At 38.2% G+C, this 19,193-nt stretch overlaps 1 protein-coding gene across 1 annotated transcript; it reads left to right on the forward strand.

Moving 5' to 3' along the window:
* The first annotated feature begins 11,548 nt into the window (after positions 1-11,548).
* On the forward strand, positions 11,549-17,247 carry LOC149925118 (uncharacterized). The gene is made up of 10 exons (XM_090160107.1): positions 11,549-11,877; positions 12,023-12,643; positions 12,705-13,082; positions 13,139-13,308; positions 13,378-13,548; positions 13,616-14,457; positions 14,904-15,083; positions 15,858-16,001; positions 16,121-16,563; positions 16,846-17,247. Exons 1-10 carry the CDS (start codon positions 11,740-11,742, stop codon positions 16,933-16,935), a joined length of 3,177 nt encoding a protein of 1,058 aa, XP_090016233.1. The 5' UTR covers positions 11,549-11,739; the 3' UTR covers positions 16,936-17,247.
* Positions 17,248-19,193: the final 1,946 nt, after the last annotated feature.

Consider the following 19,193-nt stretch of genomic DNA (forward strand, 5'->3'; position numbering starts at 1 on the left):
CGAAAACCTGGAGTTTGCTATGTTTGCGGCAAAGTTGGCCACAAAGCAGTTGCCTGTCCGGATAAGAAGACGGCTGCTTCTCAACAGACAGTCTCCAAGGTTACTGAAGATTCATTTGCGGCTTCATCCTTTGCCTTCACTGCGGAAGTGAGTCTCCAGCTTGTGGACCAGCAAGAACCATGGTGTATGGATAGCGGCTGTTCCTCTCACATCTGTGCCCAGGAAGATTCATTTCACAATATGGTTCGTTCCGAGAATATGTCACTTAACATTGCAGATAGTAGGTCCATTCCTATAAAAGGGAAGGGGACTGTGTTCATGGAGGGGCTCGAACGACACCAAATCACTCTTGCAAACACCCTATACGTTCCGGAGCTGAGGTCGAATCTTCTCTCAGTCAGCAAGATTACTGACACCAAACACACTGTCGTTTTTGGAAGAAACGAGGCTCAAGTTGTCGATACTAAGGGAACCATTCTACTCGTGGCCAAACGTGAAGGAGAACTATATTACGCTCAGAGAAGGTATGAAGTTGCTCAAGTTACTGAACTAAATACTCTATCAAAGTTACAAAGCTGGCACGAGAAGTTTGGACATCTCCATGAAGCCGCTTTGCGCGAGGTGCTCCGATGCCTAAAAATCACAATTTCACCTAAGGATCGTCTACCACCTTGTCCTGTCTGTCTAGCTGGGAAAATGGTTCAGTCACCGTTCCGAACGTCAACCGTCTCCCGCACCTGCCAGCCATTGAATATTATTCACACGGACGTTTGCGGACCCATGTGGACCGCGTCCATTGGAGGGTCAATGTTCTTTGCTACGTTTACGGATGACAATACACGCTGGAGTGAGGTCAGGTTCCTGAGACGGAAGAGCGACTTGTTTTTGTCATTTCTAGAAGTTAAGTCCGCAATGGAAAAAAGGAGCGGTTTCAGTTGAAGCAAATTCAATCCGATAACGGCGGGGAATATTGCAGTGATCAAATGAAAAGGTGCCTTACAGAGAATGGTATAACTCACCGTACAACGGTCCCAAATACGCCTCAACAAAATGGGATAGCTGAGAGACGAAATCGCACTCTAGTGGAAATGGCACGGTGTATGCTGATACAAGCGAAGGTTCCAGCATTTTTTTGGGCAGAAGCTGTTAACACTGCTAACCATATTCGAAACCGGTGTCCATCCAAAAGCATTGCCATGAAGACCCCTTATGAACTTTGGACGAAGAAGAGCCCAGATGTAAGCCATTTTCGGTCATTTGGTATGAAGGGTTTAATGTTGGATAAGAGACCTAATAAAGGGAAGTTTGAGGCCCGAGGCTTGCCTTGCATTTTCGTTGGTTACAGTGACACCCAAAAGGCCTATAGAGTGATGATAGACGGGACTCGCAAGGTCATTATAACCCGAGAACTGAAATGCACTGGTCATTTCACTATCGGAGGTCCGTTTGAAGATTTCATCGAAGCTGATGTTCTGCTGAAGAAACCAAATTGTGAGAAGCCAATAATAAACACCACTGACTCTCAGCTCTTACCCATTTCAGCTAAGCCAAACAGTACTCCTAGTCCAGAGCCACCAAAGGCTGCAGGCGTGATCTATGCTTCTGTACCACCAGCCGGGTATCGAAGAGTTGGTGGTCGCCCTCGCTTAGTACAAGGTCCAAGGGGAAGACCTGAAAAGCATTTTCGATGTGTTCCTGTCGATTTCCCTTTTGAACCAGTCACCGTGGACCAAGACGCGATGGAACCAGAAGTCATTGAATCGGACGTAGACACGATGGAGCTAGACTCAGTTGAAACGGAAGATATAACGTTGAAGTCTCACAAATCACTGAGGTATCATTTAACGAGGCTGTTAACGGACCAGACGCTCCTGAGTGGTACAAAGCGATTAAAACAGAGTTTCTGTCGCTAATTGAGAACGAGTCATGGACGATTGTTCCCAAACCACAGGACAGACGCCTAGTGGGCAATAGGATAATTCTACGGAACAAGTATCATGCCGACGGAGCACTGGAAAGACGTAAGGCCAGGTTGGTGGCCAGAGGCTATACGCAACGGCATGGCGTTGATTACCAGGAGACCTTTGCGCCAGTGGCTCATCTGAGTTCCATTCGCACGTTAATGGCGTTAGCTGCGGAAAAGGGGCTTACCGTTCATCAACTCGACATTACCACCGCCTTCCTGAATGGAGACCTGGAAGAGGAAATTTTCATGTCTGTCCCAGAACACCTTGAATCTCTTCTCGCTGAAATCGACACGACCAGATATAGCCTATGCCGTGAGTTCTCTAAGTCAATATAATACTTGTTACACAGAACTTCATTGGAAAGCAGCGAAGCGAGTACTCCGCTACCTGAAAGGGACCCTGGATTTAGGAATCATATACTGCAAAATCGGACAATGTCTGGAAGGTTTTGTGGACGCTGATTGGGGAGGTTCCTTGACCAATCGTCGATCATACACCGGATATCTATTTCGTCTAGGGGGAGCTGCCATCACCTGGGAATCGCGTAAACAGCGCAGCGTAGCTTTGAGCACCACCGAGGCAGAGTACATGGGTCTCACCGAGGCTACGAAGGAAGCTATTCACCTGCGGAAATTTATGAAACCGATTTTTCCCGAATACGCTGTGCCAGTGACGCTCCACAACGACAATCAAGGCGCCCAACAACTCGTGAAGAATCCAGTTTTCAACGCGCGCACTAAACACATTGACATTCGTCACCATTTCGTGCGAGACGCTTACAATGAAGGGTCTATCAAGATAATGTATTTGAGTACCGAGTACATGCCAGCAGATATTTTGACCAAAGGACTCTTCGCACCAAAGCAAGACTACTGTCGAAATGCTATGGGTATAAGTCCCATATCAAATTTCATTACAACATCACCGCCATGAAAGATTGAAGGGGAGTGTTGAAGATTTTGACCTTTGGGTTATGTCAATCTTTTTATTAACGTTGTTATTGTTTTTTTAAATAATATTTATTGTGTATATATTGTTCAACGTTTTTACCAATAAATCTGTTCTCTCAAATCAGCTCATGTTCTAGAGTCGTTTTTTCTTGCTCTGCATCAACAACAATTTTCAATCGGAAAATTTCCATTTTAAGTTGTCAAAAACATTTTTCGTTACCATGACAAAACCGTTGCCCATTGAATAAAATCCCTTTAGGATTTTTCAAGTTACATGAAGGTCTACCAATGCCCCGAGTTTGAACAAAATCGGTGTGTAACACCTCGGGTCGTCTCCTTGTTAGTAGCATATTATCGTCCTTGGCATGCCGCATTAGTATATTTACGTCTCGTCCTACTTAAGACTCTATATAGGGGTCCTGTGCAGAACTCTGTGCAAAAACAAATGGCTATAGTTATAGTTATTGTGTTACTTATGCTTGTAGTGGTGTCTTTGCCACTTTTTTGTATTCGATTATGCAAAAAACTCATTGTGAAAGAACGCTTTAAATTGGGCAATGAAATAATATTATCGCCTTCTTGGCGAACTTGTTTAATATAAACTTGCTGATTATGGGGGAAGGCAGACTTTCGGAGCAACCTAAAGAAAAACGTCATGAGTATCATCCTAAATAACATAATACCCATAAGTACGACAATTTCTATTGTTTTAACGCTGATTTTCTGACCGAATCTTTGGAAGTTCGACACTGACACTATCGCCAGCTCGTGGACTGAACCTGTATACTGCTTAAACATTTAAAAAAATATATAAAAATGTTAGAACCCCCAATAATCTAGCCAGTACCCCCGCCAGGAATTTTTAACACACAGGCCCGGTCTGATTTAAAGACCCCCCCCCCCTATCTATATATTTTAATTTTGAAATGTCCGATTTTAAAGAATTTTCTTGACTATAGTTAAAATTTTAAAATTATGACACTAATATGTTAATTTAAACGTTTTCTTAGGAAAGATAAAATTTTCTGCCCTCGCAACTTAATCAAAGAATGATACTCTTCGATTAGAGCTTTTACCAAATTCGTCAACCACTAAATTAGGGTTTTCTTTTAAACAATTCGACAAATCCCGATTAATGGACAACGTAGCCAGATTTGAAAGTCTAAATTCTCCCATAGTTGTTCGAAGACGTGTTTCTATTCTTTTCAGGGAACTAAAACTTCTTTCTGAGATGGTGTTTGCGACAGGAATGCATTGAATAACCTTGTAGTACTTAACAAGGTCAGGGAAGCCATCTTCCATGGGCATTAAATAATGGAAGCAGTCGCTTACGCTGTTAAATTTTTTGGGGATAATTAGATTTCTCGCAATTTTAATTTGACTTTTTAAGGAATCAAGGTCGAAATGAAACCTATCGTATGTGTTACAATGTGTTAGGATATCGATTTCGTTTAGGAAGTTCTCAGAGTTAGGGTCAGACGCCATGATACCATTATATAGACCAGAGTTTTCTAATAGCCGGATTTTCATTTCAGAAATAAATTTGTCTATTAATTCGAAATAGGTGGACCTCATCTGGTCTATTAGGGTTTTTGCTTCAGTTTCCCTGGTCCCCGTTGCAATTGTTACCACACTGTGTTTTAATCTCCTGTTAGGGATAATTTTACGTTTACGTAAAGCTAATGGTTCGCTGTTACGGTCAGGTACTGCAATAAAAGCCGATTCCGCGATTTTAGTAGCTTCTTCCCAAATAGAATCAAAGCGTTCAGAGTTTCTACAATCTTCTAAGGTCTTGACAGTAGCTTGGCAAATGGCAACGGCTTCCGTAAAAATAACTTTGGAACTTTGTAAATATTCCGACAGGGAATTTGTTACGCCTAATACTTCGTCTAATGCAACGACTAATATTAAGTTGTTAAAGTTATGTAATTGGGATATATACCCACGACACTCAGCAGCCTCGTCGGGTTTTCCGTTTTCAATCAGTTTCTCTAATGTTAAAACTACGGAATCGAGTCTATTTCTAAAATAGTGAATCCCTTTTTTTGCTCCACCATCGAGTGTCGCAGCTTTGTGGCATTTTCAGTATGTCGTACCCTAGATCTTTTTGAGAGTTTTCAAAATATTCACTTCTAATAACCGTATTGCTTTGAAAGTTGTAAATGGCTTGAACCAAACCAAGTAATTCCCTAACTGTCGATATTTTGGAGCAACAGTCAACTAAAACTAAATTTAAGCGGTGGGCGTAGCAATGAACGTACGGACAATGGCCACCTACTGCTTCTTCTACTTTAACCCTTACTCCTTTTACGTGTCCACTCATTACACTAGCTCCATCATAAGTCTGTGCAACACAATTCTCCAGTTTGAAACCACCCTCTTGTAAAAGATTTATAATTGCCAAGCTGATACTCTCATAATCAAACTTGTGTAAATCTGTGAACCCTATAAATCGTTCTACGACACCTATTTCTGCTTTAGTATATCGAATACAAAGACTTAACTGCTCTACTCCCGCGTTGTCTCGTGTTTCGTCAGCTATTACAGAGTAGAATCCACCGGATTCGTTGACCTCTTGAACAATAATTTTTCTTACTAAACTTGCACAAATGCCAATTATTTCGTTTTGTATGGTGCTGTGCAAATATTTGGCATTATTCGGCATATTATCGCACTTGGCTTTTAAATCAGGACATTTTCTTTTTAAAAGATCTAATATTGCAATAAAGTTTCCCCTATTCCCAATATTGTCGGCGGATGTGTAAGTGTTCCCCTGAAGTGCTAAATCTTGTTGGGCACATAAAATAATCACTTCCACGTGTGTAGATAGGACCTCTCTGTTTCTAATAACGTCTAGTCTATGGTGGTCGTTAACCTGGCAAACTATTGATCAACGGGATTTGGATTCTATGTAGTCTAAGTACATTTTGTAGGCTAGTTGGTGAGAAGATTTGTTGGAAGTGAAGTGTTCTTCGAATTGTCTCCCCATGTTTTTCCAATCCAAAAATCCCTTTAGAAATGCAGTGTTTTTACTGCCTAAAAAATGACGGCAACAAAAACAATACACTGCATCCTTTGCAACTGAATATTCAATCATTTGATATTTGGCATACCAAGAAGAATTGAAACCTCGATTTTTACCGCCAATTAATCTTTTAGGAAAAGGATTTAGTTTAGGCTGAACTGGAAGGCAATCTTTATCTAGACTAATATCCAAGTTATTCAACGCGTGTAAGCCCATTTCTTTTGAATTGGACACGTTGTTTGATGTATTTTGTGCATGGGCTACGTTCAGTAAAGCTTAACGGTCTTATACCGTTTTACGTTTGCGTTGATTCCGTTGAGACTTTTTATCCTGTCCTGTTGAACGCTTTTTTACGATTGTTGTAATTTTTATAAAATATCGTCTGCTGTGTCGTCCGCAGCTAGCCTTCCCACGTGCTGTGACGTCACGATTCCGTTTAACAACGAAGAAACCGGCCGGAAGAGCAGGTTCAAATGTTTCAGCAACGGTTCAGCAACGCTACGTCACACCGGAAATGGAAAAAAGCGTACAGTAGAAAACCGGTTCCGAAATCTTGCAACGTTTAATTTGTTGCAAGCTACTGAACGTAGCCCTTGTTAGAGTTGGGGTTTGCAATTACTTCTGCAATTTCGCCTTCATGAGTTAGTTCCATTTCCATATCAGTACTGACGTTTGGAAGAACTTCAGCAGTATTACTAAAACAGTGACTGTTATCAGTCCCCAAGGATTCTAAACCCTTTCCCAATTCTTTGACTAGGTGTTTCTCAGAACTATAGTTATGGCTTTGCGCCGACGATTTCAAAAAACGTGCCATTGCACCTTTCTGACTACTAACGAAACTATCTTCCCTTTTCCGTTTTTCTCGTTTTTGGGACCCAGATAAAAATTTTCTGGTACTCATATTTCAAAATGCTACTATTATATACTAATAGCGAAATAACCTTAAAAAGGTTTAAGAAAATAAAGCTTAGTTAAAGCTATGAAGTCTTCAAACAGACTTTTTAATAATACCAGCTATATCAAAGCCCTGAAAAAAGCTGTTTGAATATTTTTTTTAGAATAGCTAATTAGCCTTGAAAAAGGCTTTTTGAATAATTTAGCTAGAATAGCTAATTAGCCTTGAAAAAGGCTTTTTGAATAATTTAGCTAGAATAGCTAATTAGCCTTGAAAAAGGCTTTTTGAATAATTTAGCTAGAATAGCTAATTAGCCTTGAAAAAGGCTTTTTGAATAATTTAGCTAGAATAGCTAATTAGCCTTGAAAAAGGCTGTTTAAAAATTAGCTTAAAACAGCTAATTCGCCTTGAAAAAGGCTGTTTAAAAATTAGCTTAAAACAGCTAAATAGCCTTTAAAAAGGCTGTTTGGCAAAGTTAGTCTCGGAAGAGATTTGAAAAAATTTGACTGGGAGAGAATCGAAATTGAGAACCACCTGTTTGTTCAGGAGCATAAAACGAAATGAAGAAACGCGCGTTATCTGGGACAAGTCCGACCACCGAAGGTCTAGGTCCTTTCTCTACGATCAGTGGTCACTGATATCACGTGATTTCGCAAAAGGGACAAAGTGTAAGAAAGAAAAAAAAACCTAATCCCCAGGACGCTCTCTATTCAAAGTAGTGACTGGTACGATGCTTTACGCTTCGACTTCAGCTCCGCTGGGATTTCCCTTCGTTTAAGCGTTGCAACGGTTTAAGTCGTATTAAAGAAATCCAGTTTCTCACTTTATGCCCCCTTTTGTAGAATTCCTAGAAACTAAGCTTATGTTTATTGTGTTGGTTGGAGCTAAGTTATCACTGAGGCGAGCAGGTGGGTTTTTTTTGCTGCTTTCCTTGCACGACGGACTTCCCCGTCCCGGGCCAGTCTTTTGTCATATACTCTATATCAATGTTAACAGAGTACACTACCAAAAGCAGAAACCACAGAGTTCGCTGCCTTTGGTTATGTACTCAAGTAATATCTATTTCGAGTATAGGTTTCGACTCTTGGAAATTGGGAGTTCTTTTTTTAGGGGGCTAGATGACCAATTTTTAAAAATAATTAAAATTGAAAAATCACATTTGGAGGTCCCAGAGGCAATTTTTTTAAACTTTTAGAGGCCCCTAAAATAGGCCTAAAATTTTTGAACATAGGCACGTGCCTACTGCTGGTGGGGGCATTATCAAGCCCAGCGGTTCCCAAAAGGTGTTCCGCGGAACCCTAGGGTTCCGTGGAAGGATCACAGGGGTTCCGAGAAATCGCAGCGCGGCCATCTTTGTTTGTGTCAAGAGTCTTTTAAGATAAGTAAAAAAATTAGTTGGGGTTCCACCAGAATTATGTGGATAATTTAGGGTTCCATAGCAAAATAAATTTGGGAACCGCTGTTCTACTTCATATTTCTATGGTTTTAATTAATAAATTGATAATTCTGCAGTTTTGTTTATAAATATTATTATTATAAATAATTTTTTTTTTTAAATAAAAAAATAATTATTGAAATCTGAGGCGCTTTGTTTTTCACAAATTGGGGTTCCAAGCGCTGGGGCTTTGTCGACTGATCCCCGGGATATTATTTAATTCCTAAAATTTCAGGGTTTCCGCGGATTTGGTTTCTGATAGTGAAGGGTTCCGCGAAATATAAAGGTTGAAAACCACTGGATTAATATATTATCGTCCTTTGCTAGGGTGCTTTGTGTTGAGAGCTAAACTATGATTGCGCAATATCTCTGAAAATGAATTCAGTGATAATTTTTCATAATATTATTGTCAGATTTATTATTTTGTTACTTATGGTCTTACATATAGAAAATCTGGAAAAAATGTAATTAAAGCCAATAGGGATGTAAGAAAAGTCTTAGAAGACCGAAGCACGGCCAACTGTGATCTCGCGCTATAGCGGCCAACCCATTCGCCGAATATTCGTCCAAGCTACAATTATATTCCGCTAGGGGCGCTCAAACCATACAGATATCTTTTGCTCGTAGGTTAACATAGAAACTTCAACGAATGGGTTGGCCGCTATAGCGCGAGATCACAGTTGGCCGTGACCGAAGTCACCGAACTAGATGTCCTCTAAGCAGACGATACCCGCTACCTCGGAGAAGCTTGCACCGTTAGCCCGTTATGCCATCTAGACTCGTTTCGGTAGCGAATAATATCTCTATTTCGAGAGTTATAATATATATTTCTGCTTCCCAATCTATTCAATATTTGTGTTATTGATCAAAATAAATTAAATATATTTTTAATTATTTTCTACGGAGAAGTGAAGAACAGTCCCGATCAAACGTTTCTCTTGGCAGCCATTTTGTTTCTATTTTATGTCGGAAATCGACTTGGGGATTTTTAGAAAGCATACCTTCACGAAAATAATGCGCTAGCACCATTTAGGCGCGAGCAAAGCCGGAAATAGAAAAACCCCTCCAAAATTACATCACGAAAAATGAATAAATTATATCGTGCCTTCGCTTGTTCGACGCGTGATCTGCTGATCTCACTCAAAAACGGAATCTAATTCCATTTTGCAAATCGGATTCGAACTTTTAAAGTTATTAAAGAAATAGTGACGACGAAAAATCAACCCTAATTTCTTTTTAAGTGAAACAAGAGATATAGTCCCTTCAATAAAACAACTTCAAGTAAATCGTAAAGAAGTAATATATCCGAGAGCCAGGAACTGCAAGCTACTGTTTATTTGGTGCTTGTTGAAATAATGAAAACTTTGTGTTAAAATATAAGATACACAAAACATTAATGAAATGCGTAGCCAGGATTTTGGTTCGTGGGGTGGGCTCACCATTGAAAAAAAAATAAAACAATAAGAATAATTTGTACGTACAACCATATGTTTCGGGTGGCACGTGCCCCCTGGGAGCCTACTCTGTAAATATTCGAAATCCAATTTTCGATCGAAAACTAGATTTCGAACTTCGAGATCTCGACGAATGGTATTCGGTAAAGATTTCGAATAAGCATAAATCAATGCAAACTGTCGAAGTCGATTTCGACATGGTATAGGGTATCGAGATCGAAATCCCAGTCGATTTTTTACAGAATGGCCCCCCTGGCTACGCCACTGCTTTTATAGCTTCGATATGGCAGTGCTACGTCACACGACGTCACCCATGCTTTTTCCTATTCATAAAAAATTCACGCCCACAATGGCGGCCATGGCCAAAGCTACGGAGTGCTACTACTCTATTATAGCCCTCTCCTTACGCTACTGGCTGCGATGAACGTCTCCTAATATGATACCTATCTAGTTTTTCACGTCAACCAAAAGAGGGCTTAGCGATTGTTTACGGTTGCGAATGTGCATCTAAAAAGAAACTTTCACCACTAAGTTATCTTGAGCGTTTTCTCACTCGTGACTCGTGAGGGGATACATTTTTTCTTTGGTGGGCCCATACTTCAGGAAATAATAGGGGGTGGGGAAGTAAATCGAATGGAAGTTTATATAAATAATAAATTTTTGGTGGGCACAGGCCCATTTATCCACCCCCTAGAACCGCGGCTGATTACGCTCTTGGTAAAAATTATCGTGTGTTGAATCAAAATTCGATATTTTATCATAGTACTTGTATGAAGTCTTATCGACTTTCGTTTGTATTTATTTTAATCATTTTATATTGGTATTTACCAAATATTTACGATTCTACCGAAAACGTTGAAACGGGGATGAAAGTTGAGTGGTCCAAAGTCGGAGGCCTTCTTATCTATTGCTAAAACGAACGATGTATTTTAATTAATCAGTACCAAGAATTGATCTATTTATATATAAAAAGTATGTAAACCTAATTATTTGGGAAATTTTCGGTTTAAATAATCGTTTACTTTGAACATTGTCATAGATAAGATTGTATTGACGCTCACATGAAAACTTTCTTGGTATTTCAGCAATCAATGTTATTTTGTTGCCTGCTCCAGTCCCGTTTCTTCTATTACATTCTGACAACACTGCCCGCTGTCTGCGCCAGCGTTGCCAACCGTACTATAATTATAGTACATTGCGATAATTTCTCCTTTCAATTTTTTACGTACTATAATTTCCATCGCGTACTATATAGTACGCTTTTTTCGATAATTTAACTATATTTCCGATATTTGTGCGATAATTTCAGAAATTTAAAGTTGAAATGTACAAATTTAAAAATATTGGCGAAAATGTTGACAATTGCGAAGTTATGCTAGGTGATGTGTAAAAAAAGCTTCAAGCTTTAAAGTGATAAAATAACATAATTGTGATATTGTATAAGTACAAACGTTTAAAATCAAATGTGATATTTACAAAAATATGTAATGTACCTGAAAATATGAGTAAATAAATATTCCAAAAGATAAAAACATATTTTACTAACTAGTAACTTGGTAATAGATCTAAAAAACAAAAAACATGAATGTGGCCTATAATATGGCAATATATAAATTTAAAATTTGCGCCAAAATAACGGCCAACTATGAACAATTGCTACCACGCTATAACCTGTAATCGAAGTTGGCCGTACTTGTGTACTATAATGTTCTAGAAAGTACGATAATTTTTGGGCTTCGATACTATAATTTCAATTTTGGGAGTTGGCAACGCTGGTCTGCGCTCTGCCATTACACATTTTTATGCCTTTACTACAGACAACTCATTAAATAGAGTCATAGCCATTACTTAGACTTATTAAAATAATTACTGCAAAGTTTTATTTTCGAAATTTCAAGCAAGTTTTTAGTTTTTCTTAGAGTTACCTTTTCTTAAAATTACCTTTAAATTCTGTTCGCCAAACTACCGCGTTGGTGGCCTAATTTGCTGGTAGTAGGCCAAGGCCTATATAAAATGGCTGATCCTGATTCGAACATTGTCGTTAAGGCAATAGAGAATGAAAAGTCCGAGTCCATTAAAACTGCCGAATTGGAAACGAAATTGGAGACAGAAACTAAGCAAAGTGAAGTTTCGCAGAATCCTAAAGAATTGGCAAGTTAAATAAATTTATTTGTGAGGGTGGAATAATTTTTAATAAGTGAAATTGGTGGTTACATCATGTGCCTCTCATAAAGCTTCATCTACTCAAAATCTACTGTGAACGTTCCTTAAATAAACGAAATATTTGTACTTTCAGGATTTAGAAAGTGAAAAGCCGGAGTCTGAGTACGAAAGTGCGGAGGAAGAAGAATTGCAAAAGCAAAATTCTGAAATTGATAAAATGGCAAATATCGCAGAAGTGGTTCCAATGGAAGTTAAAGAAGAAACTCCAATCCCAGTTTCAACTGTAAAAAAAGTAGAGCCTGTAAATAATAAAGAATCTGTTGAAAGTGAACCTAAACCAAGTGGGGATATAAACCAAAATGAACCTAAAAATCTTGAGAATGATTTGCCCAAATGCGTTGAAACAGAACCTGCTGAAATTGTCACACTTAAGCCCGACCACAATATAGTAGAATCTGTTACAACTGAGCAAAGTGAAAAAAATTTGGATGACACAGTGCAGGAACAGGAAATATCAAGCAAAAAAGATACTCTCACTGAAAATGCAGCTAAAATGTCAGACATTAACTCTACAGTGGAAAAACTCAATGATTTATTTATTAGTGAAAAACTAACTGACGCAAATGTAAATACAGAAGAGAAAATTGATGAAAAACCTTTAGATTTAATTACATCAATTATGGAAAAAAATGAGTCTTCAGACCATATTGGTGTTGCTCTTAGTAGTAATATAAATAATGTTAAAAAAGAAAACGTATGTTTTGAATATTATCAAATTTTGTAGAGCCGTAGACTAATGCATTTTCCATTTTCAGGTACATATAAAGGAAGATGAAAAAGAAGATGCTGAATTGAACGAATTCTTAGACGATCTACAATTAAGCGGAGAATTACAAGGAGATCTCTTAGACGAGGAAGGCCACGAAGGTGGCATGGAGCAAAGAGCTGATTTAGAAGATGATTTTTCTGATGATGTTGGCAGTCACTTAGATGATTTAAACCTTGAAAAAGCTGTTACGATTGATTTTGAAAAAACTGCAGATGACACCATTGAGGACGAAAGCCAAATTATACTGAGTGAAGAGAAAAATTACGCAGGGGGTGAAGAAGATTATGATGAAGAAGAGGAAATAGTAGGTGACGAAGATGGGGAGGTTTACGTTGAAGGAGAAAGAGAGCAGGGTGATGGAGAAGTAAGTTCATTAATTAATTGTGGAATTAAGTGGTTATTAATTTGTTTTCTCTTTAGGAGAGTGTTTCACCCGCTCCTAATAAAGAGAAAGTCTTGGATGATGATGAAGATAGGAGAAATCCTCAATATATTCCGAAGAAAGGTGCTTTTTACGAACACGATGATCGATTAACTTCGGATCAGGAACAAGCTGAAGAAGAAAAAGAGGCAGAGGCTGAAACTGAAAAGTAATTACTTCTATTAAATTTTTATTTCCAGGTGTTTGAAAGTTATTTTTTATTTCTTATTATTTTTAGACAAGAAGGAAAAAAGAAAAAATTGTGGCTTGACGATGGGCGCTGGAATCATGATATGTTCAACAAAGATGAACAGGCCCCGAAATCTAAAGATGAGCTCTTGAATAGTTATGGTTACGATATAAGGACAGAGGACTGTGCACCTCGCGCTAGGAGAAGGAGAAGATATGGGTAAGATCACATGTCTAGTTCAATTGTAATAATGTCAAGGCTTAACCTTTTATTTGTTACCGTTTAGGAGAGGACCAAATAAATATACCCGCAACTGGAAAGATGAAGATGCGTATCATAAAGGTGGCAGTGAATCTGGTCATGAATCTGAGGGAGATGGTAGAAAGGGCAGTTTTCGTCAACCGAATCACAGAGGAAGACGCAATGCTAGAGGAACTGGTGGCTACAGAGGTCGAGGCCAAATGAACAATCGAAGACGTCAAAATAGCGATAACTTAAGCGAAGAAGAACACGAACCTTATGATCAAGAAGAAAATTCAAATGAGGCAACTGATAGTAAAAATAATAATGAACCTCCGAAAATGCTTGAAAAAGATTTCCCTCCTTTAATACCATCCACAGTTGAAGAAAAGGAAATAAAATCTATTGATACTAACCTCATAAATGTAAGAGGAACCAAAGCTCCGTTTCCCCCAGCCCCACCAAAGCCTAACAATGTGGAAAAATTTGATAAATCTCCGGAAAAACCTCAAAGTGTTAGAACAATTACTTTTGAGAACTCCCGATTTACCAATAATCCCAGGAATTCTGTTGATTCTAAGCCAATCCCCAGGGAGGAAGAGAGAGTCGATCCAAGGAATTTTGACCGTGGGCCTCCTCGTGTTGGTCGAGGAAGAGGACGAGGTCGCGAACATTACAATGCCATAAAGAACAAAAATGAAGGCTACAATCAAAGGCCTGCAGGTAGAGGCTACACACCTGATAAATTTAAAAATGAAAGGCCATTTAAACCAAACAACTATAACCAGAGGAATCCGTTTGACAATGTTCCCCCTCCCAGACCCAAATCCAGGGAAGAAGTTATTGATGACATAATGAAAGATTTACCTCCCATAAACATTAAAGATGGTAATATGATTTTTCAATTTTATAATTAGGGACGAACCGATATTGACCTATTTTTCTAATATCTGCTTAAGCGTAGCCGATATTGGCCGGTACCAGTATTTCAAAATTATTTTCAGAAAAACATTTACAAATAAGAAAGTTCTCGATTAACTTACTAATGATAATGTTTTACTTCAGAAGCTAGATCATACCTTTTTTAGACAGGGGGTTACGAGTGTAAACAATTAAAAAACAACAAACTTTTCATGAAAAATTAGAATAAAATGGTATGACAGTGTACTGAACTGTCTTTTACAATGATTTTATCATATACACCACTACACATAACTTTGATATTATCGGCCACAAATAGCCGATATATCAGCTGTACCCATATTGGTGCATCCCTAATTATAATTATTTCTTATTAGATTTATTTTATGTTAATATTGTTTCATATATTCCAGACGCAGTTATGCCACACAATTTGAAAAGTCACCCAGAGAATAGGCCAAAAAGATATTCTTCTCTAAGGCAACGCGGTGCTCAGGAGGGTAATGGCCCGGCACCAACTGGAGGTAATAATTTCAGGCAAAACGCACCTCCTCCGCGACATAGCCAACAACACTTTTATGATAAACAAAATAGTAAGTAATCAGACAAAAGAAAAAAAATTCATTTATGGCAAAAATGTAAAATATAGATTTAGCAGCTTGCCCTCTAGACCTTGTGATGTGTTTGCTCTCTGTTGCTACGTTCAGTCTATGGGAAACTATACTCCCCCTTCATTAATTTTTTTAAACTGCTTCTTTTTGGTGTGACAAACACAAGGAGAGCGCAGCCAGTGCTTAACTGTTCTTACCCACTAAATCCCGAGTTTAACACAAATTTCTTTGACCATCTGTATTTGCTGAGCTTTTATGGCAAAAAGCAGTTTAAATGAAAATTAAAAATGTATTACAATAATTGCTCATCTTTAATTGGGTTGTGCGCTCTTCTTGTACAGGCTGTTTGCTGCACCGAGTAGCAAGATACTCCAATGTTTAATTTCACCCAATAGTGAAAAAGGCTATTTAACAATTCGTTTAAAGGAAAATGACATCCTTTATGTTATTTAGAGAACTCCCTTTTGCACCAACCTTTTGCCCAATTGCCAATTATTGCAACTTGAGCCAGAAAGTGTGCAGATATAGATAAGGTTAAAACTGAAGCATCAGAAGCCTTGTTTCAGCTGTGATGCTCATATTTAACCTACAATTTTTAATGTTTTACCATGCCATAAGATATGTTACGATATTTGCCTGTTTTAGAACCATATGGTCAAGATTGATTTAGTTGCTCTCATCTAGAGTACATATTTGCCAACATTGTCCCAAAGTCTTTTATTATTATTATTAATCCAACGCCTCAATTTGGAACAGATTACAAGGCAGCTCCAGTGTACCCCGACCGAATGTCGGCGGCGTCTAATAACCCAAATGTTAATCATAGTAGCCCAGTAAACCCAATGATAACTGGTGCGCCTATTTATTCAACCTACAATACGCCATATCAAGAACCATTTGGTAATTAAGACTGCCTCGTTGCTTTCCTTTTGTTTTTGTTCTTGTTTTTTTTCTGAATGTTTATTTTTATACCCGTTTGTTTTCGAACTAATGACTGAAACTTTGTACTAATTTTGCAGCCATGAGGGCTTCTTTAAATAATGCCCCTCGAATGTATCCCCCTCAACCGGCTCAACCTGTTGCACTGACGCCTCCCTACCTGACGCAAGCGCCCCAAACCAGCCCGGCTCTCATTAACTACGTCCCAGGACCCAACCACCCGCCCCCTCCTGCTATGTTGCCACCACCCTCTGCGTTGCACCAATTTCCCTACCAGCAATATAACGGACCTCAACCTACCAGTTCACCGCCAATTGTTACTCCCGCAACGGCCATGGGTACCACGGTGGTTGTCTCTCAACCGCAAGAGGTTTATAGAGGGGGCGTGACCTATTACAATACGCAAAGCCAACAACTACTTCCTATGAGAATGCCTCCTCAAAGGAGAGCTAAGGCCGCAATACCCATTGTGGATCCCACGCAAGAGTCCATTGCTCATATGCAAATGATGAGTCAAGGCTCGGTAATCACTTATCTCTATTAATTTTGTCTAGCTTCTTACGAACAGTTTGACCTGTAGCGTAGAAAAGACTACGCTTAAAACTGGTTTCAAACACTCGTTAGCATTTTGCTGTCAAAAATATTGCGCAGATTTATCAAAATCAAAGAAGAAATTTCCAAATTTAAAAACTGCATGCCAATTCGCCAAAACTAAATTCAAATCATAGGCGCAGTTATTTTGCAGTGAACTTTGCCAATTTTTACAAAAGCATGACACTAAAAAATATTTAAATTGTGTTTTAAGTATGCTGGTGACTCTTACGGTATATTGGCGGAGGAGATGGCAACTGATGGTACTCTAACGTCTTCTAATACAATGCCTGTCGAAACTTAATCATTGTTATTAATCATTGTAACATAAGAAATTGTCAATTTTTCTATAATAATATTGTAAGGAAATATATAATAACTCTGATAATAGATATACTCTACCGAACCCCAACCTTTAAGAAAATGTCTGTGTACAGAAAAGTGTTTTTGGTTAGTAGAAAATAGATGTAGAACCAATCTATTTGTTTTTAACGTGTTTTTTTTTCCGCTAAATTGCGTAAAATGGCGATATTGTCTTTTTTACTAGAAAGGTTCTGGCTATAAGGAAATTTAGCCTAGATTGACCTTAATAATAATTTAGGACATAAGCTTGTAACTTAAAAGATGCTCATAAAAATGTGTTATATTAAAATAACGAAACGTTTTCTGAGAAATTTCATTTTATTACAAGGATCATACATAATTATGTAAAGTTCATATGATTTTGTTTTTGTAAAATAAGTTCTATTAATTAATTAATCCGTCCAATTAAATTTTTAATAGATACAAATTTGTTTAAAAATTACATCACAACATCAAAAGATATCCAGATTTTTACCCTTTTTTTGACAATGGCATTACAACATGAGACAAAGTTATATTGGAAAGGCTGTTAAAAGTAAACAATAGTTACAAATACAATTATTCGATTTAATTAAAACTCCCTGTAAGCTCGTGGCGTTAGTTTTTACCCATTTTCTGAAAAAGTCGCCAAAATATAATTTTATCTAATATTATTCTAATACATTGGGGGCGGTAAATTCTCATTCGCCCCGGGCGCAATTTTTGGTAGCTACGGCCCTGCAAAGGGCTATAAACGCGTTACAATTTGTGACCAAGCCGCTTTAGATTCTGATACAAAACGATGTTATACATAAATCCTTTATGTATAGCTAGTTGATTTACTTTGTGAAATAACTTCAATGATTTGTACCGTCTATAGGCGCGAACAGCAAATCGCAATGGTGATATTCGATATTCCTAAACGTTGGGTTCGCGTGATGGTAATTTGGGGTTCATTTAGCATAAAAATAGACCTTTATAGTAGGGTTACGTATGGGAGAAGGGGGATTGGATTTTTGGGCGGAATAGAGCAGGCAGGGAGCGGTCATAAATTCAAGTCCTAGTGGGGGGTGTGGTCCGTCCAAAATAGTTTCTACCCCTCCATTCCGGTAAGGATCATTTTATTAGGCCCCACCCTCGGGGGTTTACTCCTCCTAAGTTCCAGGCTCTCGCTCTCTCTCTCCAGAGGGTTGGTTTGATCATTGGAAGTTTCGCCTTGATCCGCTAGAAAATATCTCCCGAATTCTTTCGGCAAGCGCTCGCTTTGTCGGATGTTTTTCTTATCCTTGTAATAAGCGGAATCTTTCGGGATTTAGGCATTTTTATGTACTAAAAAATTGAAGAAAACAGGGCGTTTTTACTTTTTGGGTTCTTTGGCTTTATCGGAGAGGCTAAAGAAGGATTACTATATACTATTAGGCTTAGCCGTATTTTCATTTTATTTTTGAGACTTACAAGTTGCAACAAAATACGAGAAATAGTGCCAAGTACTTTAAAATTAGTACTTAAAAGTACTATTTTCTATTAATTCGGCGAAAAGCACCATTACTTTGAAATATTTTCCTGCTTTTGTTCAAGAGAAGTATCGTACAAAAGGCGACTTTTTGATATAATTTAGTTTAAAGGGAGTATTTATAGTTTCTGAAACGAGGTTTAACAGACGCTAGTTGTAATTGGCGGTAGTTACGGCAATGAAAGAGTTGTAGCGAGTCGTCGCAGACTCTTTTTCGATGTAATTCATACTCCCTTTAAATAAATATTATATATTTTTTAAATTTATCCCTGTTTTACCATTTCTAAAACGTTTTACAATGTATTGTTGGGAGCATTTGTTTTGGAATTTCAGAAATCCTAACCATGATATCTCGATAAACATTTCAAAAGATTTTGACATTTATATAATTGTAAATAGTCTAGTCCCGTAGAACCGTTAAAGCTTCCATTCCGAAAAAACCATGTTTAGACAATTGAAAATTCATTATTCCACCCGTTCCTTCCAGCGAACAATTGTCGTAAGGTTGACACCGTAGTTATTTATCCGTTCACACTGCGGAGGTACAACCCTAGGAAGGCGTGTGCTTATGGTACAATTATACGTGTCTTTGCATTCTGTGCAATAATGTAACGAATGGGAAAACAAAGAATTGGTCGCGTTACCATGGAAACGATGCCGCTTTAATATATCTTCCTGTTCATCTACCCCGCCTATGATTATGCGGG

Source organism: Leiobunum rupestre, chromosome 10 (genome assembly GCF_980474605.1).
Source record: "Leiobunum rupestre chromosome 10, qqLeiRupe1.1.hap1, whole genome shotgun sequence".
Taxonomy (NCBI): Eukaryota; Metazoa; Arthropoda; class Arachnida; order Opiliones; family Sclerosomatidae; genus Leiobunum; species Leiobunum rupestre.